The 27573-nt window shown below is 40.9% G+C and overlaps 4 protein-coding genes across 5 annotated transcripts in view; all 4 read left to right on the top strand.

The window, feature by feature from the left end:
• Nucleotides 1-27573, top strand: part of LOC129456592 (protocadherin alpha-8-like) — a 104208-nt gene extending 76635 nt beyond the window's left edge. The window contains exon 2 of the mRNA XM_055224836.1: nt 26822-27573. Coding sequence (XP_055080811.1) covers nt 26822-26851 — 30 coding nt within the window. The 3' untranslated portion in view covers nt 26852-27573. The remainder of the gene's footprint in view (nt 1-26821) is intronic.
• LOC117377224 (protocadherin gamma-A1-like) overlaps nt 1-27573 on the top strand; it is a 35849-nt gene extending 8276 nt beyond the window's left edge. The window contains exon 2 of the mRNA XM_055224834.1: nt 26822-27573. Coding sequence (XP_055080809.1) covers nt 26822-26851 — 30 coding nt within the window. The 3' untranslated portion in view covers nt 26852-27573. The remainder of the gene's footprint in view (nt 1-26821) is intronic.
• LOC129456154 (protocadherin beta-15-like) lies at nt 1473-27573 on the top strand. Of its 2 annotated transcripts, none has more exons than XM_055224833.1 (3): nt 1473-3919; nt 16106-16267; nt 26822-27573. In XM_055224833.1, the coding sequence occupies exons 1-3, from the start codon at nt 1523-1525 to the stop codon at nt 26849-26851; spliced, it is 2589 nt and encodes an 862-aa protein (XP_055080808.1). In that variant the 5' UTR covers nt 1473-1522; the 3' UTR covers nt 26852-27573. The 2 variants fall into 2 exon arrangements, with proteins under 2 accessions (XP_055080808.1, XP_055080807.1); XM_055224832.1 differs by lacking the exon at nt 1473-3919 and adding an exon at nt 11905-14404.
• Nucleotides 8580-10949, top strand: LOC129456611 (protocadherin alpha-8-like). The gene has a single exon (XM_055225013.1). It carries the CDS (start codon nt 8580-8582, stop codon nt 10947-10949), a length of 2370 nt encoding a protein of 789 aa, XP_055080988.1.

The raw sequence follows: 27573 nt of genomic DNA, 5'->3' as shown, positions 1-27573 counted from the left end.
GAAAATAAAGTGACTTCATTTCTTAATATTAATACTGAAAATGGGCAAATCACAGCTCTGAAAAGCTTTGACTTTGAGACATTAAAGTCGTTCCAGTTTCAAGTGGTGGCCTCAGACTCTGGGACTCCATCACTGAGCAGCAACGTGACAGTGCACGTGTTCATTCTGGATCAGAACGACAACGCTCCAGTCATTCTGTATCCAGTCAGCTCTAACGGTTCTGCTGAAGGAGTGGAGGAGATCCCCCGCAATGTGAACGCGGGACACTTGGTGACTAAAGTCAGGGCCTATGACGCTGATATAGGATATAACGGCTGGCTGCTGTTTTCACTGCAGCAAGTGACTGACCACAGTCTGTTTGGGTTGGACCGCTACACAGGACAGATCAGGACACTTCGCTCTTTGACAGAGACAGACGAGGCCGAGCACAAACTCGTCATACTGGTCAAAGACAATGGCAACGTGTCCCTGTCAGCTACAGCTACTGTGCTTGTCAAAGTGGTGGAGCCCAGAGAGGCGTTTGCAGCTTCTGATGTTAAGAGCTCCACTAAAGACTCTGAGGACACTAATGTGACTTTTTACCTCATGATAACTCTGGCCTCGGTCTCAGCTCTGTTCATTATCAGTATCATTGTGCTGATTGCAATGCAGTGCTCCAAATCTAGCACTGATTACTCGTCCAAGTACTTACAGGACACAAACTATGACGGGACTCTGTGCCACAGCATCCAGTACAGATCTGGAGACAAGCGCTACATGTTAGTTGGACCCAGAATGAGCGTAGGATCCACTATAGTCCCAGGGAGTCAAGCCAACACACTGGTGCTGCCTGACAGGAGGAGGCCATCTGAGGAGGTAAATACATTATAAGGTTTTATTCGTTTTCTGTTTTCTTTGTGCCTCGCACACACCGTTCGTTTAATCCGACTAACATATTCACAGTAACATGAAATTATACATGGATATAAACATATATCTGCATTGTTGTTTGGGTTTTTTTTTTCCCCCAAACGAAAGAAGTGAATCGTTGTTCTACAGTTTGCGCAGTTATAAAGTAACTAACAGCTGATATGACTTGAATGTGTCTTTTGTTATTTAAAACATGAAACAGAAACAGTTAATCCCCCAAACCCCAGTCCTCCACTTACGTAACATATACGGGATAGCCAAAATTGTGTGTCATAAACATTTTTTATTGCAAGAGGTTATGTTGATTTGCTTAAGTGTCATTTGCGATTCGCTGCGCAAGACACTGATCCGGGTTAACTGTTTTACTACTTCTTTTCAAACTGAGTAAATGGGATTTCTGTGTTCAATTTACCTCAAACATAACAATGTAGTTTTAATTGACATCGCATGGTGTCACTGTCATAATAGTCACTGCAGGGTTTATGGGCTGAGCTTGAGTTTCTGTTCCGCCCACTTCACTGTTTTGTTAGGAACAAAAACGTTGGCTGATGTCGTTGTGGATTGTGTCGATTGAATTCAACATTTAGGGTACCATTTTATTTGTTTACTATTTATGGTGATTTTAACAATTTTCAGACATTGGATTATTTTTCCAATCATGGGGCAAAGATCGTTGCGCGCGAGAATGTGGTGGCTCAGCTGTCTCTTCACCGCAGCTTTGTGGACAATAGTCTCTGCGCAGCTGAGATATTCTATCACTGAAGAAGTTACAGAAGGAACCATTGTCGGGAATGTAGCAAAGGATTTGGGTTTGGACAAGAGTGCACTCAAAGACAGGAAGTATCGCATTGTGTCTGGTGCTGCAGAGTCCCTTTTTCACGTGGATCAGAAAGACGGTAATTTGTATGTGAGCCGTAAGATCGACCGAGAAGAGGTGTGTGAAAAGAGCTCTACGTGTTTAATCAATCTTAAGACTGTGTTAGAAAACCCGCTGGAGGTGCATTACGTTGGAGTAGAGGTGCAGGACATAAATGACAACGCGCCAATTTTCCCTGAATTGGAAACAACTTTGGAGATTTCAGAGTCCGCGTTACCGGGTGTGCGGATTCCTCTTAAAGCAGCGAGAGATCTAGACAGCGGGTCGTTTTCTATACAGCAGTACAAACTTAGTGCAAATGAATATTTTCGATTAGAAATTAAAGATAAAGGAGACGATGGGAAAATACCAACATTAATTGTTCTAAAATCGTTAGACAGAGAGTTAGAAAAGCGACATTACTTGGTGTTGACAGCGATAGATGGTGGAAAACCCCCTCAATCCGGCCAAGCGAAAATAAACGTAAATATATTAGATATAAATGATAATGCACCAGTATTTACTAACGGAGACCTATCAGTGATGATTAAAGAAAATGTACCAACTGGAACAACTGTCGTACAGATTAATGCAACAGACTTGGATGAAGGAGCAAACGGAGAGGTGGTTTATTCATTCAGCAACAGTGTAAATCAAAGATTGCTAAATCTTTTTGACATTAATCCGACCACAGGTGAGATAATTGTCAAAGGACAAATTAACTACGAAGATAAGAATAAATTTGAACTCGAGATAGAAGCTTTTGACAAAGGCGTACCTCCGCTGGCCACACAGAAAAACGTAATAATAAAAATAGTAGACGTGAATGACAATGCTCCTGAGATTGAAGTCACCTCGTTTTCCAGCTCCATTCCTGAAGACTCTCGGCCCGGGACTACTGTAGCTCTGATCAGTGTTAATGACAGGGACTCTGGGCTGAACGGGAAAGTGACATGTACAATAGAAGGGGATGTTCCCTTTACACTGTCTCCTTCCCTACAGGACAAAATGTATTCACTCGTGACTAAATCCGCTCTGGACAGAGAGACACAGTCACAGTATGTACTGTCCATAGCTGCCACAGATCACGGCCAGCCCTCACTTAAATCTGAAAAGAACATATTAATTGTAATTTCAGATGTGAACGACAACAGCCCAGAGTTTGTCCTTACTCCATATAGTTTTTATATCACTGAGGGCAATGAAGCAGGAGCGCAGCTGTTTTCAGTTCAGGCTAATGACAAAGATGAAGGTGAAAATGCTCATATTTCTTATCATATTTACAGAGATGGAAGTGCAGAAAATAAAGTGACTTCATTTCTTAATATTAATACTGAAAATGGGCAAATCACTGCGATGAAAAGCTTTGACTTTGAGACATTAAAGTCGTTCCAGTTTCAAGTGGTGGCATCAGACTCTGGGACTCCGTCACTGAGCAGCAACGTGACAGTGCACGTGTTCATTCTGGATCAGAATGACAACGCTCCAGTCATTCTGTATCCAGTCAGCTCTAACGGTTCTGCTGAAGGAGTGGAGGAGATCCCCCGCAATGTGAACGCGGGACACTTGGTGACTAAAGTCAGGACCTATGACGCTGATATCGGATATAACGGCTGGCTGCTGTTTTCACTGCAGCAAGTGACTGACCACAGTCTGTTTGGGTTGGACCGCTACACAGGACAGATCAGGACACTTCGCTCATTGACAGAGACAGACGAGGCCGAGCACAAACTCGTCATACTGGTCAAAGACAATGGCAACGTGTCCCTGTCAGCTACAGCTACTGTGCTTGTCAAAGTGGTGGAGCCCAGAGAGGCGTTTGCAGCTTCTGATGTTAAGAGCTCCACTAAAGACTCTGAGGACACTAATGTGACTTTTTACCTCATGATAACTCTGGCCTCGGTCTCAGCTCTGTTCATTATCAGTATCATTGTGCTGATTGCAATGCAGTGCTCCAAGTCCAGCACTGACTACACGTCCAAGTACTTACAGGACACAAACTATGACGGGACTCTGTGCCACAGCATCCAGTACAGATCTGGAGACAAGCGCTACATGTTAGTTGGACCCAGAATGAGCGTAGGATCCACTATAGTCCCAGGGAGTCAAGCCAACACACTGGTGCTGCCTGACAGGAGGAGGCCCTCTGAGGAGGTAAATACATTTTCAAAGATTGGTCTTTTTTACCTTTGCCACGTGAGTGTATTTTTCATTCATTTTTATTTATTTATTTATTTATTTATTTATTTATTTATTTATTTATTTATTTATTTATTTATTTATTTATTTATTTATTTATTTATTTATTCATTCCTCCCGTGGACCCACCACCTGCGGGAGGAGCCATGAGGGGCGGGTGCGGAGAGATCCGGGTAGCAGTCGAAGGCGGGGACCTCGACGACCGGATCTCCGGACATGGAGACTAGCTCTGGGGACATGGAATGTCACCTCGCTGGGGGGGAAGGAGCCTGAGCTTGTGCGGGAGGTTGAGCGTTACCGGCTAGATATAGTCGGCCTCACCTCCACGCACAGCTTGGGCTCTGGAACCCATCTTCTTGAGAGGGGTTGGACTCTCCATTTCTCTGGCGTTGCCCGCGGGGAGCGGCGGCGAGCTGGTGTGGGCTTGCTCATTGCCCCACAGCTCAGCCGCTGCGTGTTGGGGTTCACTCCGGTGAACGAGAGGGTCGCGTCCCTGCGCCTTCGGGTCGGGGACAGGTCTCTCACTGTTGTGTCGGCCTACGGGCCAAACAGCAGTGCAGAGTACCCGGCCTTCTTGGAGTCCCTGGGAGGGGTACTAGACAGTGCACCAACCGGGGACTCCGTTGTTCTCCTGGGGGACTTCAACGCCCATGTGGGTAACGACAGTGACACTTGGAGGGGCGTGATTGGGAGGAACGGCCTCCCCGATCTGAACCCGAGCGGTGTTTTGTTATTGGACTTCTGTGCTAGTCACAGCTTGTCCATAACAAACACCATGTTCGAGCACAAGGGTGTCCATCGGTGCACATGGCACCAGGACACTCTAGGTCGGAGGTCGATGATCGACTTTGTTGTCGTGTCATCTGACCTCCGACCGCGTGTCTTGGACACTCGGGTGAAGAGAGGGGCTGAGCTGTCAACTGATCACCACCTGGTGGTGAGTTGGATCCGCTGGCGGAGGAGGAAGCCGGACAGACCTGGCAGGCCCAAGCGTATTGTGAGGGTCTGCTGGGAACGTCTGGCGGAGCCCTCTGTCAGGGGGGTCTTCAACTCCCGCCTCCGGGAGAGCTTCTCCCTGATCCCGGGGGAGGTTGGAGACATGGACTCCGAGTGGGCCATGTTCTCCACCTCTATTGTTGATGCGGCTGCTCGTAGCTGTGGTCGTAAGGTCTGTGGTGCTTGTCGCGGCGGCAATCCCCGAACCCGGTGGTGGACACCGGAAGTAAGGGATGCCGTCAAGCTGAAGAAGGAGTCCTATCGAGCCTTGTTGGCTCGTGGGACTCCTGAGGCAGCTGATGAGTACCGGCAGGCCAAGCGTGCCGCGGCTCGGGCAGTCGCAGAGGCAAAAACTCGGGGTTGGGAGGAGTTCGGGGAGGCCATGGAGGAGGACTATCGGACGGCCTCAAAGAGATTCTGGCAAACCGTCCGACGCCTCAGGAGGGGAAAGCAGTGCTTCACCAACACTGTTTACAGTGCGGGTGGAGGGCTGCTGACCTCGACTGGGGATGTTGTCGGGCGGTGGAAGGAATACTTTGAGGATCTCCTCAATCCCACTGTCACGTCTTCCGAGGAGGAAGCAGAAACTGGGGACCCAGAGGCGGACTCGTCCATCACCCTGGCTGAAGTCACTGAGGTGGTTGGCAAGCTCCTCGGTGGCAAGGCTCCGGGGGTGGATGAGATCCGTCCTGAGTACCTCAAGTCTCTGGATGTTGTGGGACTGTCTTGGCTGACACGTCTCTGCAACATCGCGTGGCGGTCGGGGACAGTACCTGTGGAATGGCAGACCGGGGTGGTGGTCCCTCTGTATAAAAAGGGGGACCGGAGGGTGTGTTCCAATTACAGGGGAATCACACTCCTCAGCCTTCCCGGTAAGGTCTATTCCAGGGTGCTGGAGAGGAGAATCCGACCGATAGTCGAACCTCGGATTCAGGAGGAGCAGTGTGGTTTTCGTCCTGGTCGTGGAACACTGGACCAGCTCTATACTCTCCATCGGGTCCTCGAGGGCTCATGGGAGTATGCCCAACCAGTCCACATGTGTTTTGTGGATCTGGAGAAGGCATTCGACCGTGTCCCTCGTGGTGTCCTTTGGGGGGTGCTCTGGGAGTATGGGGTCCGGGGCTCTTTGCTAAGGGCTGTCCGGTCCCTGTATGACCGGAGCAGGAGCTGTGTTCGCATTGCCGGCAGTAAGTCAGACCTGTTCCCAGTGCATGTTGGACTCCGCCAGGGCTGCCCTTTGTCACCGGTTCTGTTCATTATATTTATGGACAGAATTTCTAGGCGCAGTCAGGGGCCGGAGGGGGCCTGGTTTGGGAACCACAGGATTTCATCTCTGCTGTTTGCAGATGATGTTGTCCTGATGGCTTCTTCGAGCCAGGACCTGCAGCAGGCACTGGGGCGGTTTGCAGCCGAGTGTGAAGCGGCTGGGATGAGAATCAGCTCCTCCAAATCCGAGGCCATGGTTCTCGACCGGAAAAAGGTGGTTTGCTCTCTCCGGGTGGGTGGTGAGTCTCTGCCCCAAGTGGAGGAGTTCAAGTATCTCGGGGTCTTGTTCACGAGTGAGGGAAGGATGGAGCGTGAGATTGACAGGCGGATCGGTGCAGCGTCTGCAGTGATGCGGTCGCTGTATCGGTCCGTTGTGGTAAAGAAGGAGCTGAGCCGGAAGGCGAAGCTCTCGATTTACCGGTCAATCTACGTTCCTACCCTCACCTATGGTCATGAGCTTTGGGTAATGACCGAAAGGACAAGATCGCGGATACAAGCGGCTGAAATGGGCTTCCTCCGCAGAGTGGCCGGGCGCACCCTTAGGGATAGGGTGAGGAGCTCGGTCACACGGGAGGAGCTCGGAGTAGAGCCGCTGCTCCTACACGTTGAGAGGAACCAGCTGAGGTGGCTCGGGCATCTGCTCAGGATGCCTCCTGGACGCCTCCCTAGGGAGGTGTTCTGGGCATGTCCCACCGGGAGGAGGCCCCGGGGAAGACCCAGGACACGCTGGAGGGACTATGTCTCTCGGCTGGCCTGGGAACGCCTTGGGGTCCCACCGGAGGAGCTGGAGGACGTGTCCGGGGTGAGGGAAGTCTGGGAGTCCCTGCTTAGACTGCTGCCCCCGCGACCCGGCCCCGGATAAGCGGAAGAGGATGGATGGATGGATGGATGGATGGATTGATTGATTGATTGATTGATTGATTGATTGATTGATTGATTGATTGATTGATTGATTGATTGATTGATTGATTGATTGATTGATTGATTGATTGATTGATTGATTGATTGATTGATTGATTGATTGATTGATTGATTGATTGATTGATTGATTGATTGATTGATTGATTGATTGATTGATTGATTGATTGATTGATTGATTGATTGATTGATTGATTGATTGATTGATTGATTGATTGATTTATTTATTTATTTATTTATTTATTTATTTATTTATTTATTTATTTATTTATTTATTTATTTATTTATTTATTTATTTATTTATTTATTTATTTATTTATTTATTTATTTATTTATTTATTTATTTATTTATTTATTTATTTATTTATTTATTTATTTATTTATTTATTTATTTATTTATTTATTTATTTATTTTTTTTATATTCAGTCTTTATATCACAAGTGCATTGCATCAAATCAAACATAGGGGTAACTAGAGTCTTGCATTCATAATTATCCCTGTTTCAACTCACAAGGAAGCCACGAGTTGAGTTGAATTAAAGTGCTTTGTGCAGGCTGTTGATAGTGGAGGGAACTTGCTCAGCCATCTTAAATTATACCCCCAAACACCCACTGCGGCCGCAGAACATTACACATATAAGGTGATCTCTATGGGCAATGGACACTGCTTTCTTTCACTTCACGTGCTTTTGTCCAAGAGGTAGTGCTGAAATGCTTATCCTGCATTTTAGATTCTTTATCCATGGTGCTGAACTGTGTCTGTTCTCCTTACAACTTGTTCTTGTAAAAGGAGCGCATAAAATGAAATAAAAGTGCTTGCATTATTTAGGTTTTACCTAAACTAGACTAGGCACATAACATTTTAATAATATTAGTTATATTATATGTATTTTGCATGGTTTCACTGTCACGTGATAATTGCAAGTGTTTTGGACTGGCTCAAATGACAAAATAACCTAAGACACCATTTGTGAAGGTAATATTTTGTTGCGGCTCGGTAGTTTCAGGGCTCAGAGTTAAAGTCGTTTGAAAAAGTATGGCACGATCCTTTTCAGCTTTATTCCCGGTCTCATCGCTGTCCGTGGTGCTGAATGAGAAATGTTCTCTGTTGTACATCAAATACCATCTCCACAGCCTTTTAAGACTAACCTTACCACAGTGCACAGCGTGTGGTTTAGTTTATTTAGGAATATCCATATTTGCACTAACGATATTTCTTTGGAATTTATAAACGACTGTTCTGTCACGCCTGATCTAAAGGTGGCACTATTCAGCGGAGAAACAGCCACCCAAGTTTGTCCCTCCTCTCACGAAGGCTTTTGTTTCCATTTTATTGGAGCGGAGTGGCCACTTGTCTTTGGCGTTACTGCAGATTTATCTTTTTCTACGACATCTTCATAGCCAACATTTCATATTATTGGAATAATAGACAACAATGGGAATTAAACGATTCTTTTTACCGGGATTCTGCTCGTGGATCGTTTTGTGCTCGGCTCTGCTGTTTTTTGGGCAGTGCGCTTTGGCTCAGATCAGATACTCTGTTCCGGAGGAGGTGAGGGACGGGACTGTTGTTGGAAATGTCGCAAAGGATCTTGGTCTTGATGTTTCCTCTTTGGGTGAGAGACGTTTCCGAGTTGTTTCTGAAACAAATGAGGCTATTTTTGCTGTAAACGCAGATAATGGCGCTTTGTACGTCCACGGCCGCATTGACAGAGAGCAGCTGTGTCAGGGCAGCGGTACGTGTCTGATGGAGCTGAAGGTTCTGGTGGAAAACCCTTTGGAAGTTCACTATGTGGTTGTAGAAATCACTGATGTCAATGACCACGCGCCCTCCTTTCCCCAAAGAAATGAAACTATAGAAATATGGGAACATACCTTATCGGGAAAACGATTCCAGCTGCACGCTGCTCATGATCCTGACGCAGGAATGAACTCAGTCCGCACCTACAGTTTATCTGCTAATGAACATTTTGACATCAATGTTCGTGAAACAAATAGTGAAAAAATACCATTGCTAGTTTTGAAAAAAATGCTGGACAGAGAAAAAAGCAGTGAGCATTTTCTACTGGTGACAGCGGTTGATGGAGGTAAACCTCAAAGGTCAGGCACACTGAATGTGACTATAACTGTTCTTGATATTAATGACAACAGACCAGAGTTTAGCCAAGAGATTTATGAAATTACAGTGAAAGAAAACGTACAAACGGGCACGTCCATTTTTAAGCTCACAGCCACAGATCCAGACGAAGGAACAAACGGAGAAATAGATTATAGTCTGTCCAAAACACTGAAGCGACGATTCTATGATATTTTTGAATTAGACAAGAAAAGTGGTGATATTGTTGTAAAGGGACACATAGATTACGAAGAAAATTATATATATGAATTAGAAGTACAAGCGTCGGATAAAGGCACGCCCCCATTGACAGGTGAATGTAGAGTTATAATAAAAATCATAGATGTCAATGATAATTCACCTGAAATAGACGTGACTTCTCTGTCAAACACAGTGTCTGAAGACTCTAAACCAGGGACAGTAGTTTCTCTCATTCGAGTCAAAGACAAAGACTCAGGCGTCAATGGTAAAATCATCGCGCACATAACAAACAACGTGCCTTTTGAGCTAAAACCCTCGTATAAAGAAAACACATATTCAGTTGTCACTAAGGATTTCCTGGACAGGGAGGAGGTGTCAAATTATGACATAACAATAAAAGCCACTGACTGTGGAGAGCCTCCTTTATCCACCACTAAAACTCTCAGTATTCAGATATTAGATGTAAACGACAACAGTCCACAGTTTGAACAAAACCCTCTGTACTTTTATATTGTAGAAAATAACGTGTCAGGAACGTCACTGTTCTCTGTAACTGCATCAGACAAAGATAAGAATGAAAACGCAGATATTTCCTACAGCATTGCGCGCACAGGACAGGAGAAGGACGTGGCGCTCTTTTTAAACGTGAACGCGGAAAATGGTCAAATCACTGCGCTGAAAAGCTTTGACTTTGAGACATTAAAGTCGTTCCAGTTTCAAGTGGTGGCCTCAGACTCTGGGACTCCGTCACTGAGCAGCAACGTGACAGTGCACGTGTTCATTCTGGATCAGAACGACAACGCTCCAGTCATTCTGTATCCAGTCAGCTCTAACGGTTCTGCTGAAGGAGTGGAGGAGATCCCCCGCAATGTGAACGCGGGACACTTGGTGACTAAAGTCAGGGCCTATGACGCTGATATCGGATATAACGGCTGGCTGCTGTTTTCACTGCAGCAAGTGACTGACCACAGTCTGTTTGGGTTGGACCGCTACACAGGACAGATCAGGACACTTCGCTCATTGACAGAGACAGACGAGGCCGAGCACAAACTCGTCATACTGGTCAAAGACAATGGCAACGTGTCCCTGTCAGCTACAGCTACTGTGCTTGTCAAAGTGGTGGAGCCCAGAGAGGCTTTTGCAGCTTCTGATGTTAAGAGCTCCAGTAAAGACTCTGAGGACACTAATGTGACTTTTTACCTCATGATAACTCTGGCCTCGGTCTCAGCTCTGTTCATTATCAGTATCATTGTGCTGATTGCAATGCAGTGCTCCAAGTCCAGCACTGACTACACGTCCAAGTACTTACAGGACACAAACTATGACGGGACTCTGTGCCACAGCATCCAGTACAGATCTGGAGACAAGCGCTACATGTTAGTTGGACCCAGAATGAGCGTAGGATCCACTATAGTCCCAGGGAGTCAAGCCAACACACTGGTGCTGCCTGACAGGAGGAGGCCCTCTGAGGAGGTAAATACATTTTAACGTTTTCAGTTTGTTGTCACTAGCGTCTTCACAGAAATTTCCAATGATCTATCTTTATCAAACCACGGTTGTTGATTTTAATGATCTGGACCTCTTTTTATAATGTTGTCCCACATAGGATCAAACTACACAGTGATCTTTGGTCGAAGTGGATTCTTGTTTTGGCAGTTACCCATGCTTTAGTTACAAGGAACTAGATTGGCTGCATTCACGCCACCAATCTCGGACCGACCTACGCAGTCCGTAGTGACAGTAAACGTGCTTGGAATTGGGCAAAAAAGCCTTCAGATCACATATATATATATATATATATATATATATATATATATATATATATATATATATATATATATATATATATATATATATATATATATATATATATATATATATATATATATATATATATATTTATGAATGGGCGTTGTAGAGCTGCTGTTTTACACGTTCTTCTGATGAGGCAAACTGGGTCACTTTAATATTAGTGACACTCTCCTCCTGCCTCTGTCTGCCCATCTGTGCTTGGGTCTGTTTCTGTCATTCCAAAAGGTTTTCCTCCTCCGCAAACACCACGCACAGTCCGGTGTGTTTAGCCACAAGTGAAAGAAAAGACCATCGCCTCTAGGGGTAGAGCGCGTGATCACAGGGCTCTGTCCGCTTAAAGCGTGTTGTGATATAATCAGATTCGGCGGTCAGCTGATGGACTCTCAGGTGGCTCTGGTGAGTGTTTGGAGTGAATGATGCGCGGTGTGTGTGAACAAGGTCGACCCAAAAGTAAAGTAAATAAAACCAAATCTAATCCACAAACCGCACCAACATGTGTGAAAACGCACGAAAAGGATTTTCTTTTTCAAATGTATCACAAACATAATAATGTAGTTTTAATTGATGTCGCATGGTGTCACTGTCATACGATCACTGTCGGCTTTATAGGCTGAGCTTCAATTTCTGTTCCACCCACTTTACTGTTTTGTTGGGAGCAAACACGTTGGCTGATGTTGTGGGCTTCGTCAATTGAGTTCAACATTTAGGTTCCTAAACTGAAGTGTTTCCTATTCATGGTGATTTCAACACTTTTCAATTGTTGGATTGTTTGTCCAATCATGGGACACAAAACGCGCTGTGCAAAAATGTGGTGGCTCAGCTGTCTATTCACCGTAGCTTTGTGGACAATAGCCTCTGCGCAGCTGAGATATTCTATCACTGAAGAAGTTGGAGAAGGAACCATTGTCGGGAATGTAGCAAAAGATTTGGGTTTGGACAAGAGTGCTCTCAAAGACAGGAAGTATCGCATTGTGTCTGGTGCTGCAGAGTCCCTTTTTCACGTGGATCAGAAAGACGGTAATTTGTATGTGAGCCGTAAGATTGACCGAGAAGAGGTGTGTGAAAAGAGCTCTACGTGTTTAATCAATCTTAAGACTGTGTTAGAAAACCCGCTGGAGGTGCATTACGTTGGAGTAGAGGTGCAGGACATAAACGACAACGCGCCGATTTTCCCTGAATTGGAAAAAACACTGGAGATTTCAGAGTCCGTGTTACCGGGATTTCGGATTCCTCTCAAAGCAGCGAGAGATCTGGACAGTGGGCAGTTTTCTATTCAGCACTACAAACTTAGTGCGAACGAGCATTTTCGTTTAGAAGTTACTGATATGGAAGAGGATGGCAAAATACCAACATTAATTGTACAAAAACCGCTTGATAGAGAGGCACAGATGCGTCATTCGCTTGTGCTTACGGCCCTAGATGGCGGGAAACCTCCCAAATCTGACCAAATGCGAGTAATTGTCAATCTCTTAGACATAAATGATAATGCACCTGTCTTCACTAATGGCGACGTATCGGTGACGCTTAGTGAAAATGCCCCACTAGGAACCACTGTCCTTCAGGTTAATGCCACAGATTCAGACGAAGGAGCGAATGGCGAGGTAGTTTATGGTTTTAGTAACAGTGTAAAGCAACGACTATTGAATGTATTCGACATTAATCCACAAACAGGCGAGATATTTGTTAAAGATTTAATAAACTTTGAGGAGAAAGAAAAGTATATAATTGAAGTAGAGGCGTCAGATAAAGGCGTGCCTCCGTTGGCCACGCAGAAAAAGGTAATAATAAAAATAGTAGATGTGAATGACAATGCTCCTGAGATTGAAGTCACCTCGTTTTCCAGCTCCATTCCTGAAGACTCTCGGCCCGGGACTACTGTGGCTCTGATCAGTGTTAATGACAGGGACTCTGGGCTGAACGGGAAAGTGACATGTACAATAGAAGGAGATGTTCCCTTTACACTGTCTCCTTCCCTACAGGACAAAATGTATTCACTCGTGACTAAATCCGCTCTGGACAGAGAGACACAGTCACAGTATGTACTGTCCATAGCTGCCACAGATCACGGCCAGCCCTCACTTAAATCTGAAAAGAACATATTAATTGTAATTTCAGATGTGAACGACAACAGCCCAGAGTTTGTCCTTACTCCATATAGTTTTTATATCACTGAGGGCAATGAAGCAGGAGCGCAGCTGTTTTCAGTTCAGGCTAATGACAAAGATGAAGGTGAAAATGCTCATATTTCTTATCATATTTACAGAGATGGAAGAGCAGAAAATAAAGTGACTTCATTTCTTAATATTAATAGTGAAAATGGGCAAATCACAGCTCTGAAAAGCTTTGACTTTGAGACATTAAAGTCGTTCCAGTTTCAAGTGGTGGCCTCAGACTCTGGGACTCCATCACTGAGCAGCAACGTGACAGTGCACGTGTTCATTCTGGATCAGAATGACAATGCTCCAGTCATTCTGTATCCAGTCAGCTCTAACGGTTCTGCTGAAGGAGTGGAGGAGATCCCCCGCAATGTGAACGCGGGACACTTGGTGACTAAAGTCAGGGCCTATGACGCTGATATCGGATATAACGGCTGGCTGCTGTTTTCACTGCAGCAAGTGACTGACCACAGTCTGTTTGGGTTGGACCGCTACACAGGACAGATCAGGACACTTCGCTCATTGACAGAGACAGACGAGGCCGAGCACAAACTCGTCATACTGGTCAAAGACAATGGCAACGTGTCCCTGTCAGCTACAGCTACTGTGCTTGTCAAAGTGGTGGAGCCCAGAGAGGCTTTTGCAGCTTCTGATGTTAAGAGCTCCACTAAAGACTCTGAGGACACTAATGTGACTTTTTACCTCATGATAACTCTGGCCTCAGTCTCGGCTCTGTTCATTATCAGTATCATTGTGCTGATTGCAATGCAGTGCTCCAAGTCCAGCACTGACTACACGTCCAAGTACTTACAGGACACAAACTATGACGGGACTCTGTGCCACAGCATCCAGTACAGATCTGGAGACAAGCGCTACATGTTAGTTGGACCCAGAATGAGCGTAGGATCCACTATAGTCCCAGGGAGTCAAGCCAACACACTGGTGCTGCCTGACAGGAGGAGGCCCTCTGAGGAGGTAAAACATTGTCGACATTATTGGCTATTTTGATAAATTCATGTTTTTCTTTGCTAGATTGAATACAGCTCAAAGTTTCACTGTCTGTGATGCTGAACTGTTCAGTAGTTTTAAAAGCATGACTGTAACATTTTAACTGTTCAAAAAGTGTGTATCTTCCTGTCTTAAAGGGTGAAATTTGTTGAGGACACTGTTATGATGAGTTGGTTCTTCTTGTCTGTGGTTTTACTATGTTGTTGTCCATATTACAGAAACTAAGGTTGAAAGGCAATTTAAATATTAATATTTTACATTTTGTCTTTGCAGTTTACAAATATAAACCATTTTTCCTCCATTGTTATTTGTTTCTCTTTGTTATGGTACAATGGTATAGAACACACAGGCACAGTAGTAATATCGCCATGGGAACAAGCAGGTGACTCCCCACCAAAAAGTTACTTCGTGTGGCATTAGAGTTTTATTTTTCCTTTATTGTCCAATACATTGTGTATTTTCTCATGCTATAATGATGTGAGAATGAGTGCTGCCTCATTGCATTGTAGCTTTAAAATCTACAGCTGAAACTCTTTTTTGTGTTACCTTTGTTCGGACCCCATGTTCAATGTTCTTTTTTTTTTTTTTTTAAAGATTGCTTGATTAGGCTTCTGCACATTGCAATTGCAAATGCAGATTCTTGTTTCCTATTTTGTTGTTTTGGTGTCTTTATGAGATTCCATTTTGGATAATAATAATGATAATAATAATAATAATAATAATATTATTATATTGGAAGTGTTTGAACATGTATCTAGATTCCTTTATTATATTTGAAAACAAAAAAAGATGATGAAAGTGATAGACTTCATTAACAGCAATTGGGTGGAAATATTAGGCTGAAATATCTGTTGAAATGCTGAAATAATATTTTAGATGTAAAGTACAACTTGCCAGCAACTCGGGGAAAATGGTTGTAAAGGGTCAAAGAATTGCAAAGCTGGACAGGCTGTAAACTTGGTAGTGTACATACTAGTGGCTCTGGAGCAGTTTGTAAAATTACATTCAGTTTATGTAAAAATTGCACTTTTCTTTACATTACATACAATAGTCACATAGTCTCACCCGTGGTATTCGTGATAAGATGTGACAATGCTGTGCAGTTGAGATCCGTGTCTGTCATTCAATAACAGAATCAGTGACATTATCATACAATAAAACATTCACAGAGGGACATTTGTTTTCATGGCAGTTGTTGACATGTCACACCATAACTATTCAGGTTTATAGACAATAGACAAAGAATATTTGGTCAGAGTCATAGGTTATCAGTCTACTTTACTGAGGATGGAGATGGCTGATGGTACAAAGTTTCTTTTAAATTGGGCCCTTCGTTTCAGTGTCCGATACTTGCAGCCACAGGGCAGGAGCTGGAGGCAGTTATGGAGAGAAGGCTTAGTGTTTCTGACAATTGTGTCAGCCTACTGGGCTGTTTCTCTGGGGAGGCTTGCTTTCTGTATGATTGAACATAGTGCAACAGGGGGGTCTCTGTATAAAACATAGGGGAAACAAAGAAAATACAACCACATCTTCTCTAAATATGATACATGTACAGTAAATCGGGATGTAAGTCTTACCTCATGATAACTCTGACTTTAAGCTCTGTTATTGTTCTTATTGTAATTTCAATGTTCAAAATCAACTGACGACACTTCTAAATATCTACAGGACACAAACTATGATGGGACACTCTGCCACAGCATTCAGTACAGATCTGGAGACAAACGCTTCATGTTAGTTGGACCCAGAATGAGCGTAGGATCAACAATAGGAGCAGAAGGCCGTGCACACACACTAGCTCACCCTGATAGAAGCCGCACATCTGAAGAGGTAAGAAAGACCCATTTTTTAGTAATAGTAACTAGTAAGTAGGTGATGAGATTCAAATGTTTTGGTGCATAAAAATTTGGTGGATAAAACTTTAAAATTACAAGATATGAATAAAATATAAACAAAAAAAATAAATAAATATATAGGCCTACACTAAATAAGAGTAAAACTGCAGCTGCATGTTTGCAGATAAAAACTGCTACATTTAGAATATTCATCAGATTAAAGTATTAACTTCAAAAACAACAGATACCCCAGTTTTGAAAAATGAATTTTCTTTTTACCATATCCTACAGATATTATTAATGAAAATAAAATTTAGTTAATTTTATCAAAATACATTTGACGTTTGAAAACATTTCAAAAAGTAAACTTGCAAACCTCTGAAGACTTAGAAATGGCACTTATCTGTGTTTGCAAATGAATTCTTCAATTGATTTTCTTTCCACCTGTTAACAATTATAACGGCATCAATGGTGAGTTTGTAATCAAAGAACCATGAATTACATTTCGATGTCAGTTATTTAAATAAAGCTATAAAGCACAAAGCCTTACCATTTATGACACTGAGCATTATTGCATCTCATTACAAATGCATGGTGTGTGTGTGTTTGTCTTGTCTCTATCAAAATGCATTTGAGCACAATGACCATTTGAAGACAGTGTTTGATTATAATGATGATGTTTCACCTTCACTCTATAAGGTTTTGTATCTCTATGTTAAGTGTAGAGAGAAGTGAATGTCCAATGCTGAGAACAGAGGCAGTAGCTGTTAAGCAGTGAGTTACATTATTCAGCCTGTACAAATGGGGCATAATGCAATAGAAATACTGATTAGGATTAGTATTACTATTTTATATCAATATTTCCATTTTATTAAGTTGGAGAACACAATGTCATCGATCTGTTTAGTTCAGAACGTCGCCTTGCCTCCATCCTCTAAAAGTAGGTCATATATACCACATGTGTGAACGGCTGCATGCTAGGTTTTCCAGTTCTCTGATGAACACTGTTGCCAATAGCAACGCGCTCAAGATCCACCTCTCTATGTACGGGTGTGTACAGCCCCAGTGTGCTGCAGTCTTAGCAACAGCAGCGGAAGAGGATGTGAGGAGGCTACAGTGAAAGGGAGGGGGGATGGAGGCTTTTGTTCACAATATTTAATCAAAATTTAGAAACCTCTTGATAAATATTCATTGTCTACCAGCCTGCAGAAGGACACTGTGGATAGGCAGAAAGAGGAGTTTACAGTTTACAGAGGAGGACAAAATAATCATTGGAATAACTAGGTCAGTTTAAGCTTTGCAACACTGTGAATTCTTTGTTGCAGATTATATCCAGATTCAAGTGAGATTATAATAAAATGGTCTGTGTCAAATTGCATACATTGCTAGGCACTTGTAGGCTTCTCTGGATTCATTTGCTTCACCTACATTTTCACCAGTGACGTGTGAAAATGCTCAGGTCGACAGCTTTGCCTGCTTGTTTGAATTGATCTGGCTACATGGGCTGACTGCTGCGGTTTTGTTTGCATGTTTATTACATCATTCTCACCACAGTGGCCATTTTGAGTTGCTTTTTTGTGTTGCTTATCTATGATTCATGGTGGAGGATGTTTGTGCTGTATTAGATGAGTGTAAAAGGACAGATCAAACACTGTCATGTACTGAGAGGAGACACAGCTCCAATTACCTTGTGCTTTAATAAAATGGAGTCATATATCTTTGGTAACACTGCAATATAACTCCACTTTAACTAGATTTAGTAAAGAATGAGCATAGACTTAATTCATAATGAACAAATAGTGTATTAGGAATGATTCAGGCTTAGTGACTATAAAATTAAGCCACTGATTATGAATTAAGTCTTTAAAGGTGTATAAAGAATAATGTGTAGTTATTATAAAGTGGTATCCATTTTTAGCACAGACAATGTTTATGTTAGAGTAAAACTGATTTTTAGATGTTTTTTGCTTTTACACTGATGGCTGGCCTGGCTTTAAAACGTGTACTGTATAACTGTCCTCTCCACATTGATATGGCCAGTTTGCCTCCGCCCATCTACACCCTCCCCCACACTCTCCTCTCACAGCCTAGTTTTTGCTGCTTTTATGTCTGCCCTTGGTTCAATTCTTCCACTTGCCAGCCTGGCTCCACCCTGTTGTTTTCTGTAGTCTCGTCTCCCGCTCTGCCACATGCTTGATAGCTCTGTTGCCTTCGGGCTTGCACATAGCTGCTTATGCTACGTTGACTGTTATGTGTCAGTGGGGCACGGTCTCATCCATCGCTGCAGTACAGGACTGCGCCACTCTCATTGGGGTCAGGCAGCTATAGTGATGCTAATATCGTTTACGTGGAGTGTGCAGGAAGACAGCCCCTTTCTTTGTGTTCACACTTTTCAAAGACACACTGTGCTCACACGTGTCCCTTTATAGAGACTATGCTTTCAGACCATACATTTCACAGCAAACATATTACATAGTGACTTCTGCTTATTGCCATGGAGATATTTGCGTCTCTGCTTTGACTTTTCCACAGATTTGACCTGTAACTTGACCTGATGGCATCGTGTTTGTCTCAATAGATATAAGTTATAGATATAAGTAAACAAGTTTAATATGTACTGTGGAATATTCCAGGTATTTTTCTTTTCTTTGCAAAAAAAAAAAAAAAAAAAAAAAAATGAAGTCAACACAATAAAGTTAATCTGTCTGCGTTTGATTTTGCTATGGCACAAAATATTAGTGGAGGGCACTGCACAGCCATACTTCTACATACAGAGATTTTATTCCAAAAGGAGAAATTATTTAATGATAGAGCAGCTTTTAGTTTGACCTTTTTCCTAAAGTGACACAAATTATTTGAGTTCACTAGCAATGACTACCAGCGTAAACATGAGTTTATTAAGCATTAAGCATTAAGCACAACAATGGTTATAGTAGACAAACTTTTATCCAAAGGGCCGGTGGTCTTCCAAAGGGGCATTTGGCTCAGAGGCTTTGAACCCCCTGTCTGCCTGTAAAACAGAAGGCATAAGAAATAAAAAGGAGGGGAGAACAGAGGGTACAAGACAAGACAACTGAAATGTGTGTGAAGTGTGGCCCTGCTCCTGAACTCAAGATAACATAATATCATTTAATAAAAGTTAACTCTAAATATTTCTCCATGTATCCATAGACAAGACCATTTATTTAACCATCTCAATATCATACTACTCCTCATATAAAGTCATAATAATACATTTGAAAAGAAACAGGTAGAAAATCAATTATTCATTTGAATATTTTGTGTATGGTTCTATAAAATGTAATAGTGTACTGGGCACCACTACATGAAGTATCACCTGAAGTATCAGTAATACTCAGTAATGCTCAATATTCACTGTTAGGCAGGTCAAAACTGTTCTGTTATTCAAAAATTGTGATTATTTAGGTCACAATGTAATCTGTAATCTGTCTAACAACAATATTTAATTAGTTCAATTCAAGCTATACTGAAATAACGTAAACCCAAATGTCTTTTTTTCTTTCCGTTTATGCCATCTATCACTCAGGAAAGTTTATTTCATAAAGGCTGCTGCATAATGAGTGATATGAATTAGACAATGATAATATAAAAAGCAAATTCATTTGGAAATGTGATTAATGTGATGTTATGGCACTCCTACTCAACTGCGTTAGTTTGAGTGCTAAAGAAAGTTGTCTTTGTGGAGTGGACTTTATGAATATTATAACTAAAACGTAACGACTACCAACACTATATATTATTTTATCAATACCACTATATCTACCCATAATGTTTCTACTGCAGTTTCTACTTCTATTTCCCATCACGACTATGATCACAACAAGCTACATTATTTTTACCAGTGAAGTTTTACTCAGTAAAAAGTAATGTTTTTGAGTAACTAACTTTACAAATACATATAGTATATTAATATGTTTGTTGCTGTTCATAGTGTTCTCTCTCTGGATACCTTAAACCGATACATATCATTTTGTAAATGTATCTGTTTACAATTTGACTTATTGGTTAACAAAAATAAAATAAAAATAAAAAACATGAGCAATATTTTGGCCTTGGTAAAATGTTGTCCTGTTTGTTTGGTTTAGCAGGGATCTTTTTTTGTAGTATGTTGACATTTGATTTGTACTGGGCTGAAAATTAAAAAAACAAAAAAAACAACAACAAACAAACAAAAACAATTTATGAATACTTATTAAAAGCTATGATATTTCATTATGCATTCAAGCTCATTTCTGTGTAGCAGTTTTAATGTTTTATTTACAGCAGTTCATTTAGGTTTACAGGCAGTATCATGTTTTGGAGTTATTGTGTAACCGCAGTATATTCTTTATCAATCAATTTTATTACATCTACTTTTCTCGATCTGTTAGATAACACATATTAATCTTATACAACGTTTTATTTTACTTTATTTTTCTACTAAAACTGTTGGATTTGTAAATCTAACCCGCTCCAGTGCAAATGTGTCTTACACAGTAGTAGCACTCAAGTCGCATCACTTCAGTCCATTGCTGCAGGCTGAATGTCTTCTGTAGCGTGAAGTTTCATAGACGCAGAGTTATGTGGCTTTGTCGGTTATTCGCTTTCAGCCTCTCTGTCAAACAAATCATACTTGTTATGAGTATTGTTCAGTGGATTTCTGTTTAATGATGTATATACTTGACCGTTTGTTTGTCTGGCTAAGTCATGAATGGAAGTAGTATTCTTTTTCTTTATTCTGAATCAACAGAGTCTAAGGCAGATGCGTGCCTCCACGGCCCCTGTTTAGCATTAGCGCTCAGACAGCCACAACATCTGCTGTTGTGCTTAGGTCATTGCCGCACGCCTGAAGGATTGAACAGACAGCGGGGTCAGCGTTGGGAGGCCGTCATGTGCAAAAATAAGTGAGGTCACAGTTGGTTGAGAGACTTCTGCTGACTCTCCACAGCTGGACAGCGACAGCCAGAGCAAAGTGCAATCAAATCTTGTATTGAATAATGTATGAATTGGGCAAGAAAATCCACAGTAATCTGTTTGCTCACTGAATGAAGACTCTGTAAGAGGATTGGTGTTTGACTACTGGATCCTTCCACTGCTCAATATGGGGCAGCCGACTGTTACTCCACTCTTGTGTGATTAGTATCATATGTTGTGCTTAGTTCCGGCTAAGCTCAGAATGGATCAGATGTAGTTCGATATCGGGAGACAGAATTCAACCGCAGGAAGCTCCTTATTGCCCAGGGACTTTCTGTCTCTATAACTCTTACTAATTTTGCATATTTTTGTGTTTGCGTGTTGTACTTTATACCAATTCTGATGCACAATGACAGCAATAAAACATCTTTTTCATATGATATCATTTAATTACTCAAAATACTAGTATGAATAGCATGATGTGGTATTATTTTTCAATGTATAGATGAAGACCATTCTAAAGCTATACAATGTAGGTCAGATTTTGTCTTATATTAAATTTTTCCTCCTACAGTTGACACTAAAATGAGCGTCTCAGAACTATATATATATATATATATATATATATATATATATATATATATATATATATATATATATATATATATATATATATATATATATATATATATATATATATATATATATATATATATATATATATATATATATATAATCATATTGTAGTCATACCCTCACATTATTCATATGATTTACATTTCATTAGGATTCATCTTCAGGATTTGCAGTTTAAATTATCAGTGGTAACCTACTTTTGTTTTACAGTTTGATCATTTAAATAATATATGATTGAAAGACAATTATCATTATCTGCCTCAACATAACACGTCCAACCTAGAAGAAACTGTTGATTCACAGAGCGCTTTCTCTAAACGGATGCACAGACTTTTTCTTGCAGTACTCAGCAGTATTTTTCATGATTTACTTTGATAATCCCAGTTTTTAGTTTGTCTTGGATTAACCCTGATTTAAGATCCTGTTTGTTCATAACTCAAAACAGGCTGTACAAGATGTGATTTTTTATTTTATTTTATTTTCTCAACTATAAAATAAAATAAAAAATAAAAAAAACATGCAAGTGAATTAGGTGTGAATCACATTGTATTTCACTGTATGTGCTGCAAATGCTGAGAGACTGCTTTAGATGCACATGGCAGGATGATGGAGAGAGTGTTTTGCATGAGTCTTTCTGGTTGAATTTACATATTAAGAAACCTAACCATTTAGATAAAGCTTGTTTTTCATAAGGCAGGGGTAGAGAGAATAATAAATACAATAAAGAAATGTTTTTTGGTTTTGTTGTTTTATTTCAAACAAGTGCAGCAATAACTTGGATTGTTATGCTGTTGTGTGTAACTAGAGTCATGGGACAGTTGTAGACATTATATCTGAACAGTGAATGAATCATATCTTCCCACATTCAGTCTGTTATTCACTTATTTTTAGACAAACCATCTGTCAAGCAACTGTGCTAGAAATGGGGACTTTCAGTAATCTAACAACAACACTTTTGTCATTGTAGGGATGGTCTGAATGCTACGACACATTTCTGGGTTTGTGTGTTGAAATGGTACCCCTGCCATCTTCTGTAGTGTGTGAATATAACAATGGGACATGGGTGTGGAAAGATGACTAGCTGGTCCTGCGCTCTATCCTCCCACAGAATAGATGGTGCTCTCAGCCTCCTGCATCTTTGTTCCCACTGTTACAGACCTACACGTTTCAGCTATGCAGCTTCAGCCATCAATACAGAATCTTTTCTCCCTGGTACATATCCTCTTTGTGCTAAAGGGTCACTTCTCATTTTAACGCTATCGTTCTCCTATACATCCCTTGTTTAGACTTTGTAGTTGCTCATCTCTGTTATGCCCCCTCCTGTTTATTTGTGGTATTGCAAAATTACCAAAAGGCTTACAAACTGCATTTCTACAGCAATTGGAATATTGATAATATTTAGGAAAGACGATTCTTGAAATTGGCAGACTATGTAACTGTGTTTGTCTGAACTTGACTTGGCTCCTAAATGATACAAGACAACCATTTTTGACTTCAGTCTTCAAAGTATCACATACATAGCAGCATATTTCTCTATATTCATTTTACAGTATGGTTTGGATAGCTGGATACACATGTCAGTTGTCTTTTATGCAGTTTGTCAACATACAAAAAGTGCTATGTTTACACAAGGTTCTTCAAATATTGGTTAGCGTTTAATTGTACTTTATATTTGAAAAAGCATGGAGTCAGATTGCAATATGGGCTTGTTATTGTCCTGCCGCTCATTTTGAGGATAATTAGATGCATTAAAAAATGTAAATTCACTGTTTCTTCTCTGATTTGCATGTCATGGGACTTTGTACAGGAAAGAAAACCACGTTGTCCAGGTTAATAATAATAATGCAGTTCAGGTGGTTTATTTTCTTTGCAGATGACAGCAAATGTACAGATACATTTACTCTGCAGTTTCTCCATCTGCACCCTCCCACCTGAACCTAAGCAGATATAACTTAAGAAATGACTAATTAATATGTAAAATAAAGTCAATGACCAAAATTTAGCTTTAACAAAAAAGAAACTGTGGACTTGGCAAAACTTAAACAAAACATAAAATAACCAAAATAAAAGCTCCAACAATGTGTTACCCTCATTCCCATTAGTATAACGTAGTGACACCTCTTACTCCTCAATATGCCTTACCTTAATATGAGAATAATAAAAAAAAAAAAAGCTACATTTTCATCATAATGAAAGGTTTAACAACTGGATAGCTGCTCAACAGAACTATCAGACAAAGTCAGTCTCCATTAAACTAATGTCAAACCCTGTTCCGTTCTCTCAGTGCTGCCATGTTCCCAGTAGTCCTGGATTAAGGCCACAGCTCAGTGAAGTGGTACTTGTCCTCTGATGACTCTCTAATAGAATTATAAAGCATAATGTGTGGTTTTGAAAGGATTATTACAAAGGTGATTTGTTGAAAGCTAGTGTGCAAATGCTCCGAAATGTTCTTTTTTTTTTTTATCAGTTCACTGTCACTGACATGTCTTTAAGGTGCTTTTGCATCATTGTGCTGCAGACAGAATCCTACAGTCCTAACTGAGTATGGCTGAGGGGGGTTGATGTTGAGGTGGTGTTTTTGTTGAAGATTTAATGAAAGTGGAAGATGGTTTTGCTGGTTTGGAGAGCCTTAGTCCACTTGGCAGAACATCAGTTGTTATTATTTCATAAATAGAATTCTTCAAATGTTTCATGGCGCTGCTCCACTTTTCACAGAACACGAAGTGCCTGTAGAGGTCCTCTGCAGGCCAGTCCTCGTCTATAATTCAGACATGTTTTTTTTTTTCTGGGCCAAACCCACAGCCCATTTCCACCTGCAGTGCTCTTCACATACAGCACTGCAGCCTGCTGCATTTTTACTGCATGACTCACAAGAATTTAAAAATAGCCCCCACTGCTGTGCCCCTGCACTTACAATATATTCTTACAATACTGAGGTGTTAATACAACATAATATACTTATGGTTAAAATTGTCCTCTAAACCTACAGACAGTGAATGGTTCTCATCATGTCACACTCTTGTTTCATTCAGATGTGAATAGGCCATTACAGTTTGTGGTCGTGTTGCGCTGAGAATGATACATGTTATATATATATAACAGGATTTGAATGTAATATGAGGTTGTAACAATGTCTGTAAGTCAGCAGAGCTGTGTCTAATGAAAAAGGCTCTTGTTAACAAAGAAATTACCTAAAGGGCTCCTCCTTGTGGACACAAAGTGAATTACTGTACTAAATTTATATACTGTATGTGTGTCACTTGCAATTTAATATTGATTAGTAGTGACTGGTAAAATCACTGATATATTTCAGTGTTACTATTGGTCTTTGCAAAGTATGCCCTGTCCCAGTTTTCACACACATCTAATTCAGGCAAACAGACAACTACACAAACACATAATTACACAGTCTAGCTGACTTCTGGTGAAGAAATGTGGGTTAAACATGCCTGTAGAAGAAGATTTATTTGTAATCCCATGAAAAGTTATTATTATTATTATTTTTTTTTTTGTCTCGTAGTGAGTTTAAACTTGACATTGTGAAATGTCTTCAGTATAGTACATAATACAAATAGGAATCTGGCAAAGCTTCTTGTCATCTATTGTGTAAATGGTGCAGATATTTTTTAATACATGCTGTATATTAGGGCATTGACATGGTCTGCATCTGCGTCACCATAGATACAGCACAGAAGTGAATCAATTACTGGTGCTTCCCATGGGAGCTACATTTGTCTCTAGGCTGAGGCCAAGCCAATCACTGTAAAATCTTGAGGTGACATTGATTCTCTCCAGCCAATCAGATTTCAACAGTCACTTCCTTGTAGTGTGTATGTCTGATTAGTGGTATTTCTAGTACACAAGTGACCAGAGCAAGCCATATAAATAACACTATCCAGTGGCACCAGTTTTATTTATATATATATATATATATATATATATATATATATATATATATATATATATATATATATATATATATATATATATATATATATATATATATATATATATATATATATATATATATATATATATATATATATTATATATATGCGCACGGCACATAACAATTATGCCAGTGAGGACATAGCCACTGCATTGGGATGTGGTAGAACACGACAATATAATGCAAGTAAATAGCTTCCAAATCTCCATGTTTCAATGATCTCACTATGGCATCTGTCAGCACGTGTGGGCGGATGTGGTGCTCAAAAGGTGGGGGTGGTCTGAACTCCCAGAAGGCAGTGTGGCTCCTGGGTAGGGCATGGCAGGATGGAAAGGTCAGCCCTTTATAAGGAGAAAGAAGACTAATTGTGCTCTAAAGCTTAAGTCACAGATAAGACGTAATGCAGCTGCAAAATGACACTGTCAATGCAGCACAATGTAAAAAAACATCTACTGTGCATAGCTGAGACTGTAGAATGCACTATTAATGGGATATTATATGTTATTTCAGTGAAATGAAGAAACTGGAGAACAGTAAAATAATCAGAAAACAAGCTTGTGTTGGCGCATTGGTGTGGGTGTGTGCACATGCGTTATGTCGGTCCTAGGGATGACGTTGCTATGGAGACCCAGCAGAAGGAGAGAGAGTGCGAGAGGAGGGGGGGACTCGCCCTAAAGCATTCATTGGCAGCACCCTCCCCCCTTCAAATGACATATATACAAGGTTTTCAATGCACTGCACTGGTGTAAAAAAAACAAAAAAAAAACAACAAAAAACAGGCAAATGAAAAGAGAGCTGATATTTTGTTCATGTGGCACAAGTCTATAAATAACTGAGTAAGTTTGAAGTCCTGCTGTCACCCTCTGCTAATGTCTTTGCTCCAAACATACTCACAGTCCTGAATATTTACACTTTGTATTGACATATGTTATGATGTTAGCATTGGAGTAGTGGTCTTTTAATATAAATAAATATCCCTTTATAGTCAGTAGATTATGACACATGTACTACATGCTTATATTTGAATATTGTTTTTAATATTGTTTACAGGTACGCTTCCGTATGGCAGTGGAGGATTAGGTGGCAAGCTGTGTGTTGAGCATCACCTTCATCTTGTGGCAAAGTCAGTGTCCATCCATGGCTGTCTGGACGTGCACTGTAGTAGGCTACACTCTCACTGTGCTTTTCTGCTGTAATTACAACTATTTCTGTAAATATCCACAAATGCATGTTGACAATAGTATTAATTAGAGTATGGATTGTGATTTGTAAATGAATCATTCATTAAAACTTAAGATCTTTGAAAACAATATGTTTGCTTTCTGCTAAGGGAATAGTTCAGTGTTTCAGTTTGTGTATTACCTAGAAGTGGAGAACATTGCTAACAGGGACTAAACTACTTTCATATGATATTTTTGATGCATTATATTAAGCTCCTTATTACAAAAATAAGGTCTGAGTAATACAATGTGATATGTTGGATAACTGAATGTATACCTTTTCTTGCATGCTAAATGTTACGTTCAACAAAAGCAGTAATGTATCTTGCTTCTTGGACAATGAACATGGACTGATTTTATACTTTTGTTTGATATTGCACAAGCCACATGTGTTAAGGGCTTTGTAATGCTGGTGGTGTCAAGTGATGTGCCATGTCTTGGGGTTACTTTTGGCAAAGCAAAAGAGTGATGTAAAATACTTCTCATTTTCTTACTGTGAAGTTTACTCCCTGTTATATTTTCTGCCATGTGCTTTTAGAGGAAGGAGCATGTTATAAAAGTATAATTTAGGTAATACACTGT

This window comes from Periophthalmus magnuspinnatus, chromosome 10, assembly GCF_009829125.3.
Source record: "Periophthalmus magnuspinnatus isolate fPerMag1 chromosome 10, fPerMag1.2.pri, whole genome shotgun sequence".
NCBI classification, from domain to species: domain Eukaryota; kingdom Metazoa; phylum Chordata; class Actinopteri; order Gobiiformes; family Gobiidae; genus Periophthalmus; species Periophthalmus magnuspinnatus.
This window is presented reverse-complemented; position numbering and strand designations above follow the sequence as displayed.